The sequence below is a fragment of the Hemiscyllium ocellatum genome, chromosome 6 (genome assembly GCF_020745735.1).
Source record: "Hemiscyllium ocellatum isolate sHemOce1 chromosome 6, sHemOce1.pat.X.cur, whole genome shotgun sequence".
In the NCBI taxonomy this organism is placed as follows: Eukaryota; Metazoa; Chordata; class Chondrichthyes; order Orectolobiformes; family Hemiscylliidae; genus Hemiscyllium; species Hemiscyllium ocellatum.
Window position 1 is genome coordinate 28,003,713 of NC_083406.1, and position 15,021 is coordinate 28,018,733.

Below are 15,021 nucleotides of genomic sequence, written 5' to 3' on the forward strand. Positions count from 1 at the left end.
CGCACAAAACCATGCTAACTATCTCTAATCATTGCCTCTCCATGTGCATGTAAACCCTATCATTCAGAATCACCTCCAACAACTTAGCCACCACTGATGTCAGACTGAACAGGCCTATGGTTCCCAGGCTTCTCATCAGGGCTTTTCGAAAATAAAAGCACAGTATTAGCCATCCTTCAGTTCTCCGATACCTTACCCATAGTTATAGATGATACATATATTTTTGCTTCAAAAAGGTTTGGATCCCTGGATCTTATTGTAAAAAGATTGTCTCAAATAGACTTTTTGTGGGGTAATATAGTTTTATTTTTTGTTTTCAGTATGTATGTAATAAACCTTGAAGTACTTTTGTTAAAAGTTCATTGGCACCCTCTTACATGTCAGTGACTGACCAGCACAGTAAACTAATATCAATTTAAAACTTGTGGTCCATTAAACCAAACCTTGCATTGGGATCCGACTTGTATAGTAAGGCCATTAGTTGGAATCATAACTGAAGGAGAGTACTTTCGCATTACACTTAACTGTCAGCTGAAGTCCTGTTCAGTCTCTGGACTGGGACTTGAACCAATGATCATCTAATATAGAGTTGAATGCTTTTGCTTAATTGGCACCAGCATTAATGTTACAACATCTGATCAATTATTTACCTGTGTAATTGTTGCTAAACTATATTGGAAATTTGGAACACATGAAATGAGGGAAAATTCAGAACAGGCTAACAAAGCAATGTTATGCCTTTCTGGACTTGAAGCTGTGCCACCAAGTAGTGCTGCAACAGCACCAATTTTTTGCCTCAAGGCACTGTTTATATTTGTCACTGCAGCTAGTTTGAGACAGATGATGCAGGAAGCATCTTCATTTTTGGAGAGTTTCACTGCCTTGGATAATAAGAGAACCAAGTTGTGAAACGATTGCCTCCTACCTGTGTGTTCACTCTCTGAGATAATGCTGTGATATTGTCAACCAGTTTGTTTCCAATTTAAACATGAATTATTCAGCATGTGTGGCAGATTCACAGATGGACAGGAAGGTTAACGTTTCAGAGCTATGACCTTTTATTTGACTTGGGGAAAGATAGAATGTAATCAATAAAATGTGTTTTATTTCTCTGCATCAGCAATAATTTGCTTTTCATTTTTGTTACCAAACTTGACAGTCTGGGGTTAGGTAGTAGAAAGAGGAAAAACAAACATGCACAACTTTGCCATGTGTCTAAAATTTCCAAACTACTTGCTGTTCATGTATAAATTCAATTTTCCTTTTGCTGTGGAACTACATGAAACTGTTATTTTTCAAGGTGGTAAAAACAATGGCTGCAGATGCTGGAAACCAGGTTGTGGATTAGTGGTGCTGTAAGATTACAGCAGTTCAGGCAGCATCCAAGGAGCAGCGAAATCGATGTTTCGGGCAAAAGCCCTTCATTAGGAATAAAGGCAGTGAGCCTGAAGCGTGGAGAGATAAGCTAGAGGAGGGTGGGGGTGGGGAGATAGTAGCATAGAGTACAATGGGTGAGTGGGGGAGGGGATGAAGGTGATAGGTTCAGGGAGGAGAGAGTGGAGTGGATAGGTGGAAAAGGAGATAGGCAGGTAGGACAACTCCGGACAAGTCGTGGGGACAGTGCTGAACTGGAAGTTTAGAACTAGGGTGAGGTGGGGGAAGGGGAAATGAGGAAACTGTTGAAGTCCACATTGATGCTCTGGGGTTGAAGTGTTCCGAGGCGGAAGATGAGGCGTTCTTCCTCCAGTCATCTGGTGGTGAGGGAGTGGCGGTGAAGGAAGCCCAGGATCTCCATGTCCTTGGCAGAGTGGGAGGGGGAGTTGAAATGTTGGGCCACAGGGCGGTGTGGTTGATTGGTGCGGGTGTCTCGGAGATGTTCCCTAATGCGCTATGCTAGGAGGCGCCCAGTCTCCCCAATGTAGAGGAGACCGCATCGGAAGCAATGGATACAATAAATGATATTAGTGGATGTGCAGGTAAAACTTTGATGGATGTGGAAGGCTCCTTTATGGCCTTGGATAGAGGTGAGGGAGGAGATGTGGGCACAGGTTTTACAGTTCCTGCGGTGGCAGGGAAAGTGCCAGGATGGGAGGGTGGGTTGTAGGGGGGCGTGGACCTGACCAGGTAGTCACGGAGGGAATGGTCTTTGCGGAAGACGGAAAGGGGTGGGGAGGGAAATATATCCCTGGTGGTGGGGTCTTTTTGGAGGTGGCAGAAATGTCGGCGGATGATTTGGTTTATGCAAAGGTTTGTAGGGTGGAAGGTGAGCACCAGGGGGGTTCTGTCCTTGTTACGGTTGGAGGGGTGGGGTCTGAGGGCGGAGGTGCGAAATGTGGACGAGATGCGTTGGAGGGCATCTTTAACCACGTGGGAAGGGAAATTGCGGTCTCTAAAGAAGGAGGCCATCTGGTGTGTTCTGTGGTGGAACTGGTCCTCCTGGGATCAGTTACGGTGGAGGCGGAGGAATTGGGAATACGGGATGGCATTTTTACAAGAGGTAGGGTGGAAAAAGGTGTAATCCAGGTAGCTGTGGGAGTCGGTGGGTTTGTAAAAAAATGTCAGTGTCAAGTTGGTCGTCATTAATGGAAATAGAGAGGTCCAGGAAGGGGAAGGAGGTGTCAGAGATGGTCCAGGTAAATTTAAGGTCAGGGTGGAATGTGTTGGTGAAGTTGATGAATTTCTCAACCTCCTTGCGGGAGCACGAGGTGGCGCCAATGCAGTTATCAATGTAGCGGAGGAAGAGGTGGGGAGTGGTGCCGGTGTAATTACAGAAGATCAACTGTTCTACGTAGCCAACAAAGAGACAGGCATAGCTGGGGCCCATATGTGTGCCCATGGCTACCCCTTTGGTCTGGAGGAAGTGGGAGGATTCAAAGGAGAAATTGTCAAGGGTGAGGACCAGTTCGGCCAAACGAATGAGAGTGTCGGTGGAAGGGTACTGTTGGGGACGTCTGGAGAGGAAAAAAGGGAGGGCTTGGAGGCCCTGGTCATGGCGGATGGAGGTGTAGAGGAATTGGATATCCATGGTGAAGATGAGGCATTGGGGGCTGGGGAAACGGAAGTCTTGTAGGAGGTGGAGGGCATGGGTGGTGTCTCGAATGTATGTGGGGATTTTCTGGACTGGGGGGATAGGACAGTGTCGAGGTAGGTAGAAGTGAGTTCAGTGGGGCAGGAGCATGCTGAGACAATGGGTCGGCCAGGGCGGTCAGGCTTGTGGATCTTGGGAAGGAGGTAGAACCGGGCAGTGCGGGGTTCCCGGACTATGAGGTTGGAAGCTGTGGGTGGGAGATCTCCTAAGGTGATGAGGTTCTGCATGGTCTTGGAGATGATGGTTTGGTGATTGGGGGGGGTGGGGTCATGGTCAAGGGGGCTGTAGGAAGAGGTATCCTCGAGTTGGCATTTGGCTTCAGCGGTGTAGAGGTCAGTGCGCCAGACTACCACTGTGCTCCCTTTATCTGCTGGCTTGATGGTGAGGTTGGGATTGGATCAGAGGGATTGGAGGGCTGCGCGTTGTGAGGGTGAGAGGTTGGAGTGGGGGAGGGGGGTAGACAGGTTGAGGCGGTTAATGTCCCAGCGGCAGTTGGAAATGAAAGATCGAGGGCAGGTAATAGGCCAGCGCGGGGTGTCCAGGTGGATGCAGTGTGTTGGAGGTGGACGAAGGGGTCCTCGGAAGGTGGGCGGGAATCCTGATTGTAAAAGTAAGCTTGGAGGCGGAGGCAACGGAAGAATTGTTCGACGTCATGGCGTGTATTAAATTCATTGATGCATGGATGGAGGGGGATGAAGATGAGTCCTTTGCTGAGGACTGATCGTTCGTCCTCAGTGAGGGGGAGGTCTGGGGCGATGGTGAAAACTCGGCAGGGCTGGGATCTGGTGTGGGTGTGAAGCTGGGAGTGGGGGGCGGAACCTGTAACTGGAGTGGGTGTGGTGATGGGGGCGGTGGGGGATAGAGTCATGAGCAGGGGTAATGTTCCCCTCGGGGTTCTGGAGGGTAGGGATAGTGACAGTGGGGTCTGTGGGGGTGGGGGGCGTGTCAGCAGAATGCAGGTGAGAGGCGCTGGCGGGGGCGGAAGTGGTGGTGACCACAGCAGTAGGGGTGGCAGAAGTCACTGAGCGTGTGGCATCAGCGATGATGTGAAGGGCGGAAGTGATGTCACGTGTGATGCATGAGGAATTGTGAGGGGCGGAAGTGGTTGTGAGTGTTCTCTGCTAATTTGCTTACAACCTTTATCAAACCAATTTTAGTATTCATAGTGTCTCAAATTTCCTCACCCAACACGTTAATAAATTAGCAAGGAAGCATTTTGAATAACATCAGCTCCTTTTATCAGTAACTCAGGGTATTATTTTATGACTTACTGTGTGAGTATTGCTGCAGTAAATTTGGTATCAACAAAGATTTAAAATCTTGAAATTTTATATTGAACAGTCGTGCAACCTGCTTGTTGACTGGACAATTTCCAAATTTTACTATAACCACTGAAGGCCTTTTTTCTAATTTATCCAATTTTAGGAATTTAAGGGAAGCAAGAGACAATGCTGTTGCAGAAAAGGACCGAGCTGTTGAAGCAGAAAAGGATGCGCTAGCAAAATGTGACCAACTTCTGGACCAGTAGGTGTTGATAGACAAGCATGTTTAATGCACAGAAAATTCAATATTCTTGCATGTCTATGTTGGTTAGAATTGGATAAGCATGTGCTTTTTTTACAGTTACACTTAAAATTACATATCTTCTACTGATGTTGTAATTTATAGACATTTTGTTTTTAAAAACTTTGCCTACAATTTTCTTCAATTTCTAAGTATGCTTGGCACTGTTGTGTTAAAACCAAATGTACTCTTGGGCATTCCACAGCTGAAGCCTTTGGTATTTTTAATTTGAGTATAAGCCACATATTACAGAAAAAAGATGGTGTAGCAGGGATGCAAGTTCCTTTTTAGTCGCTGAGGATGGCTCAAATTTGGAACGTTACATAAAGATGAATGAATGCATGACTTCATCCACATCAGCTTTTTCCCCATTCAAGGATCTTGTTTCTTTTTTATGTAGATTGCAAGAGATGTCAAAGAGAACACTAAAAGCTTTTGCAAATACATTAATAAGTTGATAAACTAATCTGTGTCTTAAAATGACAAGCAGAGACAATACTTGTAGTTGGGAATCAGAAAATGGAATATCTATTAAACAGTGACTTTGTATCAAATGAAAGTGAAAGAATGTTGGAAGTAATCTTAGACTTAGGCAGTATTTATAAAAATTGAAAAGGCCCTTAAAGCTTCAGATCAATGACATTTTGGTGGAGTTGCATCAAATTAGCGATGTACCAGATTTTAAGCGAGTAAAGAGATGAAAAGGAAACAAGGAGATGGAACAAAAGGAAAGGGAAAGTTGTGTTAAGATGTGAAACAGGAAGGATTATATAACACAAGGTTTGATGTAGGAAGACAAATGTGTGGTAACTGGGCAATAAAAAAAAATGTCAAGAGCTAGAAGTAACAAAAGCACAATAATTTGATAATCCACATATCGGACTTCCCTATCTGTACCTCCTAAAGCCAAGTGGCAATATTTGACTTAAGAGACTATTAATAATAATGGATGTAAATGGGGGCAATACATTATCTGGAATAGTGAATTTGTTTCGTATCTGAATTGTCATTTGGGTTAATGAGTATATATCCACATTTTCAGAATGTCTGTAATGATGTGACACAGGGGTCTGTACTTGGTCACTTTTTCTTTTTACTGCATTTTCAAATGACTTGGTTAAATGAATAGATAGCTACATGCCTAAGTTTGTGGATTGTGTTCATATAGCTAGCACTAAGTAGTGTGGATGTGACTAGAAATTGGAATAGATTGGTTACGAACGTGAACAAAACCAGCAGATAGTGTTCGATGTGAGAACATATGAGGTTATCCAATTTAACAGGCTGGAGAGGAACAGCGGTCGGTGATAGTTCCTATATCATCTCAGAATTTTATCAAAGAGCTAGTTGATGGTATTCTTCAATTTTTCACTTATTTACACCAGGGATCTTTTTCTTTTCAAAGGACTGTTCTTGAGATTTTCTCGAGGGTTACACTTTTGGTTTGCAGAAGTTTTTTGTTTTCACTCTGGCTGGAGGGTTAGGCTCAACTCCAGTTGCTCTAGTGCCACTACATAAAACAAGTATTCAATATTTCTTATTGAATGATTCATCTTACAGTGTGGTCATTATTCAGAAACTAGGTAGATCGCTCCCACAAGTGACTTCTTTCTTATACTATTCGCATCTCCACCCAAACAGATTCAACAATCTAATCATTTGAAGCAACTTTAATCATTGCAGTAATGCCATCTGTGGTTGTCATTTACCCCTCAATATTGATAACCTAATTCTTGTCATCCTGCAGCCACATCTCCATAATGGTATCAAATCATATTTGTTCACCTCACTATCACTTTATTCGCTTGGTATTTGGATACAAGCCTTGAGTTTTGTATTTCCATTACCTTTGTGGCATCTAGTCCTCACTGCTTGTATATCCTTTAGTGTTTTTCTTTTGTCTCTTCCTGCCATTCTCTGACCTTTGCCTTTAACATACTAACTGCTATAAACATATCTCCACAAGCAATGTTTAAGGAAGCTCTGGATGTGCTGTACTCCACCACTAACACTCTGGAGATGGAACACCCGAGGCCCTGTTATTTAAACTGGCAACTTCAATTAAGCCATTCTACGGAAGGTGTTGCCCATGTATCACTAGAACATTATCTGCCCCACCAGGAGCCTGAACATTTTAGACCACTGCTACACCACTGTGAAAGATGCCTACCACTCCATTTCCCGCCCTCATTTCCGGAACTCCAAACACAATGCCGTGTTTCTTCTCCTGGTTTACAGGCAAAAGCTCAAGCAGGAGACCCCCTTGTGGATACAGATCCAGTGCTGGTTGGAGGAAGCAGAGGATCAACTCCAGTGCTGTCTGGAATCGGGACATGTTCAAACAGTCCACAGATATCTTGAACGAGTACACTAGCATCATCACAGACTTTATCAGCAAGTGTGTGGAGGACTGCATACCAAGGAAATCAATCCTGGTGTTCCCCAACAGGAACCCCTGGATGAATCAGGGCATACATTTGGTTTTTAGCAGGTTCCATGAGGCCTTCAGTTCAGGAGACCCACTCAAATGTAAGGAATCCAAGTATGACCTTCGCAGAGCCATTAAGACACCCGGTGACTATGGCAAGGACAGAATGACATCACAGATTGTAAAAAGAGACAGTGCAAGATAGCAGACAATGACACAGCCCTCCCAGATCGTCTCCACGCCTTCTATGCTCGCTTTGAGCAGAATTTTGTTGAAGACACAACACCTATTCCGACAAGTCCTGGCGAACCTATCACAACAGTCACTGCATCAGAGGTCAGACCAGTTTTCCTTCATGTGAATCCAAGGAAAGCGATGGGGCCAGACGGAGTACCAGGCTGTGCACTCAGAGCATGCGCAAATCAACTGGCAGAGGTCTTCTGGGACAACTTCAACCTCTCCCTGCCTGTTTCAAGAGAGCCAACATCATCCCTGTGCCATAGAAGACTCTACAGTATGTCTCTCAGTGACTACTGCCCAGTAGCCCTAACTTCGGTGGTCATAAAGTGCTTTGAAAGGCTGGTCATGGCATTAACCAAGTACAGCCTCTGCTACTCTTGACCCACTCCAATTTGCCTATCGGACCAACAGATCCACGTTGGTGCCATATCACTTGCTCTTCATGCCTCCTTAGAACATCTTGACACCAGGAACAGCTACGTAAGAATTCTACACATCGACTACTATTTTCCCCGCGAGAATGATTACTGAACTTAGTGATCTCGGACTAAGCCCCACTCTCTGCAATTGGATCCTCAGTTTCCTGACGCACAGGCCACAATTAGTGAAGATTGAGGACAATGTTTTATCCTAACTAACACTCAACACTGGAACTCCCTAGGGGTGCGTACTCAGCTCCCTATTTACTCTCTGTATACCCATGAACGCGTTGCCAAATACTAGACTAATGCCATTTACACATTCGCTGATGACAACACCACAATCGGTCGAATCTCAGATGGTGATGAGACAGACTACAGATGGGAGCTGGAAGACCTCGAAAAATGGTGAACTGAGAACAACCTTGGTTTTGCCGACATTGAAAGCGGTGGAACGAGTGGAAAGTGTCAAACTCCTGGGAGTGGTCATCAACAGCAAGCTTGCTTGGACTCTTCATGTGGACGCACTGGTTACAAAGACCCAACAACGTCTCTTCTTCCTCAAGCAGCTGAGGAAATTTGGCAACGTCTATAGGTGTGCCATCGAGAGCATTCTGTCTGGATGTATCACTACCTGGTATGGCAGCTGTACCATTCAAGATTGGAGACGGTTACAGAAAGTGGTGAATTCAGCCTGGACAATCACAAAGGCCAACCTCCCATCTATAGAATCCATCTACCAGGCCCACTGTCAAGGAAAGGCTGCCAGCATTCTCAAAGATCCATCCCACCCTGGCAATGCTTTTCTACAACCTCTACCATTGGGGAGAAGTTACACACACACCAGCTGGTTTTGAAATAGTATGTCAGGAATAAAAGAATGACGAGAGTTAAATTAGGGCCAATCAAGGATAATAGTGGGAAGTTGTGTGTGGAGTCAGAGGAGATAGGGGAAGCACTAAATAAATATTTTTTGACAGTGTTCACTGTAGAAAGTGAAAATGTTGGCGAGGAAGATACAGAGATACTAGACTAGACTAGAAGAGACTGATGTTCACAAGGAAGATGTATTAGAAATAGTGCAGCGTGTGAAAATAGACAAGTCCCCTGGGCCGGATGGGATCTATCCTAGGATCCTCTGGGAAGCAAGGGAAGAGATTGCCGAGCCTTTGGCATTGATCTTCAAATCATCATTGTCTACAGGAACAATGGCTGAGGACTGGAGGATAGCAAATGTGGTTCCCTTGTTCGAAAAGGGTAGTAGAGACAACCCTGATAATTACATACTGGTGAGTCTCACTTCAGTTTTGGTAAAGTGTTGGAAAAGGTTATAAGAGAGGATTTATAAACATCAAGGAAAAGAATAATCTGATCAGGGACAGTAGCACGGTTTTGTGAAGGGTAGATCATGCTTAATGAATCTTATTGAGTTTTTTGACGAAATGACCGAACAGGTAGATGAGAGTAAATCGGTTGATGTGTATATGGATTTCAGCAAGGTGTTTGATAAGGTTCCCCACAGTAGGCTATTATACAAAATGCGGAGGAATGGGATTGTGGGAGACATAGCGGTTTGGATCACTAATTGGCTTGCTGAAAGAAAACAGAGGGTTGTACTTGATGAAACATGTTCATCTTGGTGTCCATTTACTAGTGGCGTACCGCAAGGGTCGGTGTTGGGTCCACTGCTGTTTGTCATTTTTATAAGTGACCTGGAAGGCTTAGAAGGGTGGGTTAGTAAATTTGCGGACAACACTAAGGTCAGTAGAGTTGTGGATAGTGACGAAGAATGTAGTAGGTTGCATAGAGACATAGATAAGATGCAGATCTGCACTGAGAGGTAGCAAATGAAGTTTAATGTGGACAAGTGTGAGGTGATACATTTTGGCCGGAGTAATCCGAATGCAAAGTACTGGGCTAATGGTAGGATTCTTGGGACTGCAGATGAGCAGAGAGATCTCGGTGTCCATGTACACAGATCCCTGAAAGTTGCCACCCAGATTGACAAGGTTCTTAAGAAGGCATACAGTGTTTTGGCCTTTATTAGTAGAGGGATTGAGTTCTGGAACCAGGAGGTTATGCTGCAGCTATACAAAGCTCTGGTACGGCCACACTTAGAGTATTGTGTACAGTTCTGGTCACCGCATTATAAGAAGGATGTGGAAGCTTTGGAAAGGGTGCAGAGGAGATTTACTAGGATGTTGCCTGGTATGGAAGGAATGTCTTACAAGGAAAGGCTGAGGGCCTTGAGGCTGTTCTCGTTAGAGAGAAGAAGGTTGAGAGGTGACTTAATAGAGATATGCAAGATAATCAGAGGGTTAGATAGGGTGAACAGGGAGAGGCTTTTTCCTAGTATGGGGATGGCAAACACGAGGGGACACAACTTTAAAGTGAGGGGAGAGAGGTGTAAGACAGATGTCAGAAATAGTTTCTTTACTCAGAGAGTAGTAAGGGTATGGAATGCTTTGCCTGCATCGGTAGTAGATTCGCCAAGTTTAAGTGCATTTAAGTCGTCATTGGACAGGCAAATCGACGTACATGGAATAGTGTAGGTGGGATGGGCTTCAGATTAGTATGACAGGGCGGCGCAACATTGAGGGCCGAAGGGCCTGTACTGCGCTGTAATGTTCTATGTCCTATGTTGTTAGAATACTGAATGGACTCTCAAACTCTCAGCAATCGCCTGTACCTCTGTATTTGTTTTGCCGCTGTTTACCTAATATTTACTTATCTATGCTATTTAACTCTGTGATCTGTCTGTATTGCTCGCAAGACAAAGCTTTTCACTGTGCCTCGATACATGTGACAATAAATTCAATTCAATTCAACATTAATATTTTGTTCTCCTGCTTTGACTCCATCCCTTGATTTTTTAAATTTACCAAAGCTTGATCCTTCACCTCCACGTGTTTGTTTTAAAGACTTCTCTACTTCCCTAGTTATGTGGCTCATGAGAGCACCAGTCCCAACACATTTCAGTCTTGACTGTCTCAAAGTAAGGATCGCTAGACTGTGCCAAATGTCCCATAAACCAGAACCCAATTCTGTCATTACCAGTCTTTGAGATGTGCATTAATTTATCTAATCTTATTCATCCTACGCCATCTCGATGTGGTTCAGGGAGTAATCCAGAGATTATCATCTTTGTGGGTCTGCTATTTAATTTAGTACCCAGCTTCTCATACTGCCTCAGCAGTATGTCATTGGAACTGAGGTAGAACACAATCACTTCCCACTGCAAATCTTTCTCCTGCCCACAGCATATATGACCAATTCTGGCACCAGGCAGATAACACAGCCACCTAGATTCACCATCTTTGCTGCAGAGAGCAGTGTTAATCTCTGTATACTATCTCCTACTATCAACACATTCCTTATTACTGTCCCATTCTTGAATGGCTTCATGTCCCCCAGTGCCATGAGCTCTTCCATGCTGAAGGCCTCTGCCTCATCTGAGCAGAAAGAATGTCAAACCTGTTGGACGATTGCAAAGGCTGAGGCTGCTGCACTCCTGGCTTCTGGGTCCCCTTATTTGCTTCATTAGCAATTACACTTTCCTGTCCTTGACCACTGACCAAATTGGAAGAGCCTGTTGTAAGGGGTCTGACTGCCTCCTAGAAAAAAAATCTGTCCAGTAACTTCCCTCAAGCCGAAGTTCTTGCAGCTTCAAGCATTTACTGCAGATGAATTTTCCCTGGATAACAACAATATTCAGAAGCTCCCATGTTCTGCAATCACAGCAAATTAGTTGCTCTGAAATCTTTAATTTGTGTAAATTAGTTTGTGATTTGTGATTTAATCTGCAATTAACTCAGCCTACGCGTCCCAAAATGTTTTGGCATAAGCAGTAAAGGTTACAATTTTGATTAATATTAAAATACTAGCTAATAATGCTTACAGTTTAATGATTTACCTATTTCTCCTCCTGCACAAAATTGGAAGATAAATGCTGAAGGGTTAGAAAAGAGTAGAAAACCCACACCTACCCACCCTTCTTTCAATTCCCTATTCAGCAAAGTTTGCTTCTTATAGTAAACTTTACATAAAACATCTCTTTCCTGATCAGCTGAATCCTCACTTTGTACCAAATTCCCAGATACATTTACTCAGGTGAAATCTCCTTCACATTGCCCATCTTTGTTACTGACCCCGCTAATTCCAGAAACCGAAACAAACTCCATCCAGTCACTGTTCAAACCACCCTTGCAAGGATCGACAACAGAACAAGTGGTATTCAGCCGCAGTGTGATTTTTTTTTTGTGAAGAATTCTTCTTCAATGTCCATAGAGACCTTTCAGCAGCCTCTTTTAAATAAATCTTTCCAGGTATTTCCACAAAACTTAAAATAAATCAATTCTTCCACAATCCTTCAACACTTAAATCCTCAGACAAAAAAAATCTTCATAACACTTAGTCCATTAAGTAATTCAGTCACATCGTAACAATACCTTCAGTGATTGTATACACATTGGGTATTTGGACCCACAAGGAAGCAGAACAAATAGAATTCATAAGTATCCTTAATAACAATCAATCTCCATTAAACTGACAATTGCAACACATAAGGAAAGCATCAATTTTCTGGATACTACAGAGCTCAATTTGGCACAAGTCAACAGATATAAATTAACAGCAATTTTTTTTTTACAAAATGACACACTTCCACACACACACAACAATGGCTAACACATCAGATGCAGACTAGTGAGGTTGCACCTAATACTTTCCATTCTAGATATACAAAGCTGCATCTCCCCATAATCTCAGATTTGAAGGTAGCAGTTGATACATGCACATTTATTATAATAGCATTCATTGCATTTTACCCATATAATAGCTATTGAGTGTGTGCATTCTTAAACGAGAGATTCCACATTGCAAGGAATTAATTCCCTAAGCAATTTCAGGTTTTCTTTATTCTTAATTAGATGAAGTGTTTATTTATTGACAGATTTAAAACCATTTGATAATTTCTTTCTCCTTTACTGCTTCCTTCCACCCTGGCCTTGCGGCCTCCCTTCAAACATTTCCCTCCCTGGCTCTGTTGCAGCATATCCATTGCTTCCCTTTACTTGTCCTACTCCACCTCATAACCAGCCCTGTTACAAACTCCCCATGCATCTCCACAGCCTTCGTCATGCATCGCTCCTTCTGCCCCATCACCACCACAGCCTCCTCCATGCAGCCTTTCTGCAGCTTATTACACTGACCTCTTTTATCCCTCTTGGCAGCTTCATTCTTCCCCTATCCTCTTGCAGTCTCCTTCTCTCTCTACACTCCTCTTCCCACTCCACTTTGCAGCTACTTCTCTTCTAACCCCACAATCCTACTTGCAGGTTGCAGGCTCTGTCTTCCCCTCCCGCAACAACCCTTTGCAGTCTCCATCTCTCCACCAGTACCAGACTTTGTGAATAATTAATACTCGGCATCAGATTTATTGCTTAAACTAAACAATTAGTCATTCATTATTAATATAGTAGTTTTAGCTAAGCAAAGTTAAACAACAAGGGAATCTAATTCTATCTATGATCCAAAACTAATTCTCCTTGATTCTAGTTTCCACACTTTCTCTCAGACCAACAGGCACTGTTAAGGAATAAATCAAAGAACTATAAGAGAGATATAAATGACCAATTGGCTTAAGCTGTTACCACAATTCATAATGTCTCAGGTACATGCAATTGTATCTTCCTTGGTTTCCAATGACACTGGTCAATGCAAATAGCTTACAGTCAGTTCCAAGAAATATTCATTTAATTCTTACAACTGAGTTCCAATGCTATTCTTTGAACTTTCAGTAGATTGATAATGGGAGGGTAACCAGGGTGCAATCAAATTCTCTCCTGTAGCTTTGGTAACTACATTCTGTTTGACAACAACACAGTTCAAAACCAGTGCAAACTTTGAATTCTCTTTTTTAACATTCTGTTGGCACCAACCTTCTTGTGAAGTCCTGTTAACATTCAAACATCTTGGTCTGTTTGAGTATAATTCCAGTCCAGATTTGAAATGTCAACAGAATACTTTGAACACAAAACAATTAAAAATTAACTTCAATACTGACATCATTAGCAAGTATCAGTTTTTTGGGTTTTTTTTTAAACAAGCTGCTGCTCACAACTCAAAAATCACCTTCACCTCTTAGCTCACACTTCACAGCTCCAAAACAAAAATATTAGAAGGAAAAAGCAATGAAGGTCTCAACAGACTTCATTCCTAAATAACTAGCTCTAATTGTATTTACCCAATCTAGTCCTTTTATCATTTAAACATGTTGATTAGGTCACATCCTAACCTTCTAAATTTAATGGAACATAAATCAAATTTATGTAATTTCATAGGATGATGGTGTCACAGCTGAATCCATCATGTCCTTTTCTGACTTCCACTTGTTTGCGAATGAAGTTCGCATGGTATTTTGTTCTTTTACTGGTTGACAGTTTTGTTTTAAATGTGGTGCTCTGCCAAATTGGTTTCACATTCCTAGCTTAAAGAAACATGATGTTCTGCCAGATATTAGTAGAAAAGAAATGGTAATCAGATTAAGATCAATTACAAAACTGCTTGAAACTTGGTGGATGAAGTTGAGGCAAACTGATGAGAAGTCACCAAACTCGAAGACTGCTTTTTTCACATGGGTGCTGCCACATGTGCAGAGTTTTTCTAGCAGTTTGTTTTTGTTTCAGATCCACAGCATCTGCAATTCTTTGTTTTATTATATTGAGGCAAACTGGGTTAGTTTGGCACAGAGAAGAACTGAGTGCTATGTAAGATTAATACTTGTAAAATATACATATGTGAAAATGATAGCTCAGTGTAGAAGAAATTCCCAGATAATCTTGCATTGATTTATCATATTCATTATGTTTTGAGTAAATATTGTACCCAGGGAGCATTTTATAATTTATAGTAGAACTAATGTGCATAATTGATACACAGTAATTACAGCTGAGAGTTTTTATACTTTGATCTGGTGTCAAATTAGCAGGAAAGACCTAGTTTTTCATTTGGCATATAAATAGGAAACATAGTTGAAACTAATGCAGAAATAATGATTTACAAATAAATATTTTCACTCAAAACAGGATAATTTGGATTGTTGTAAAGAATTTATTGTACTTTGTTATATTCCATTTTACTTCCTGTTGTAGGTTCCATAATGAATGCTGTCTCTATCATTACTACCTGATATTTATCCAAGTTAAAATGTATTGTCAGTTATATGCCATGCAGTTGTGTCCCCATGTGCATCTTACTGCACCACATCACGACCTCTGGGAATG

The 15,021-nt window shown here is 42.5% G+C and overlaps 1 protein-coding gene across 1 annotated transcript in view; it reads left to right on the forward strand.

The window, feature by feature from the left end:
* The window catches only part of pibf1 (progesterone immunomodulatory binding factor 1), a 141,369-nt gene that overhangs the window by 29,462 nt on the left and 96,886 nt on the right, over positions 1 to 15,021 (forward strand). Inside the window, exon 10 of the mRNA XM_060826525.1 lies at positions 4,514 to 4,612. Coding sequence (XP_060682508.1) covers positions 4,514 to 4,612 — 99 coding nt within the window. The remainder of the gene's footprint in view (positions 1 to 4,513; positions 4,613 to 15,021) is intronic.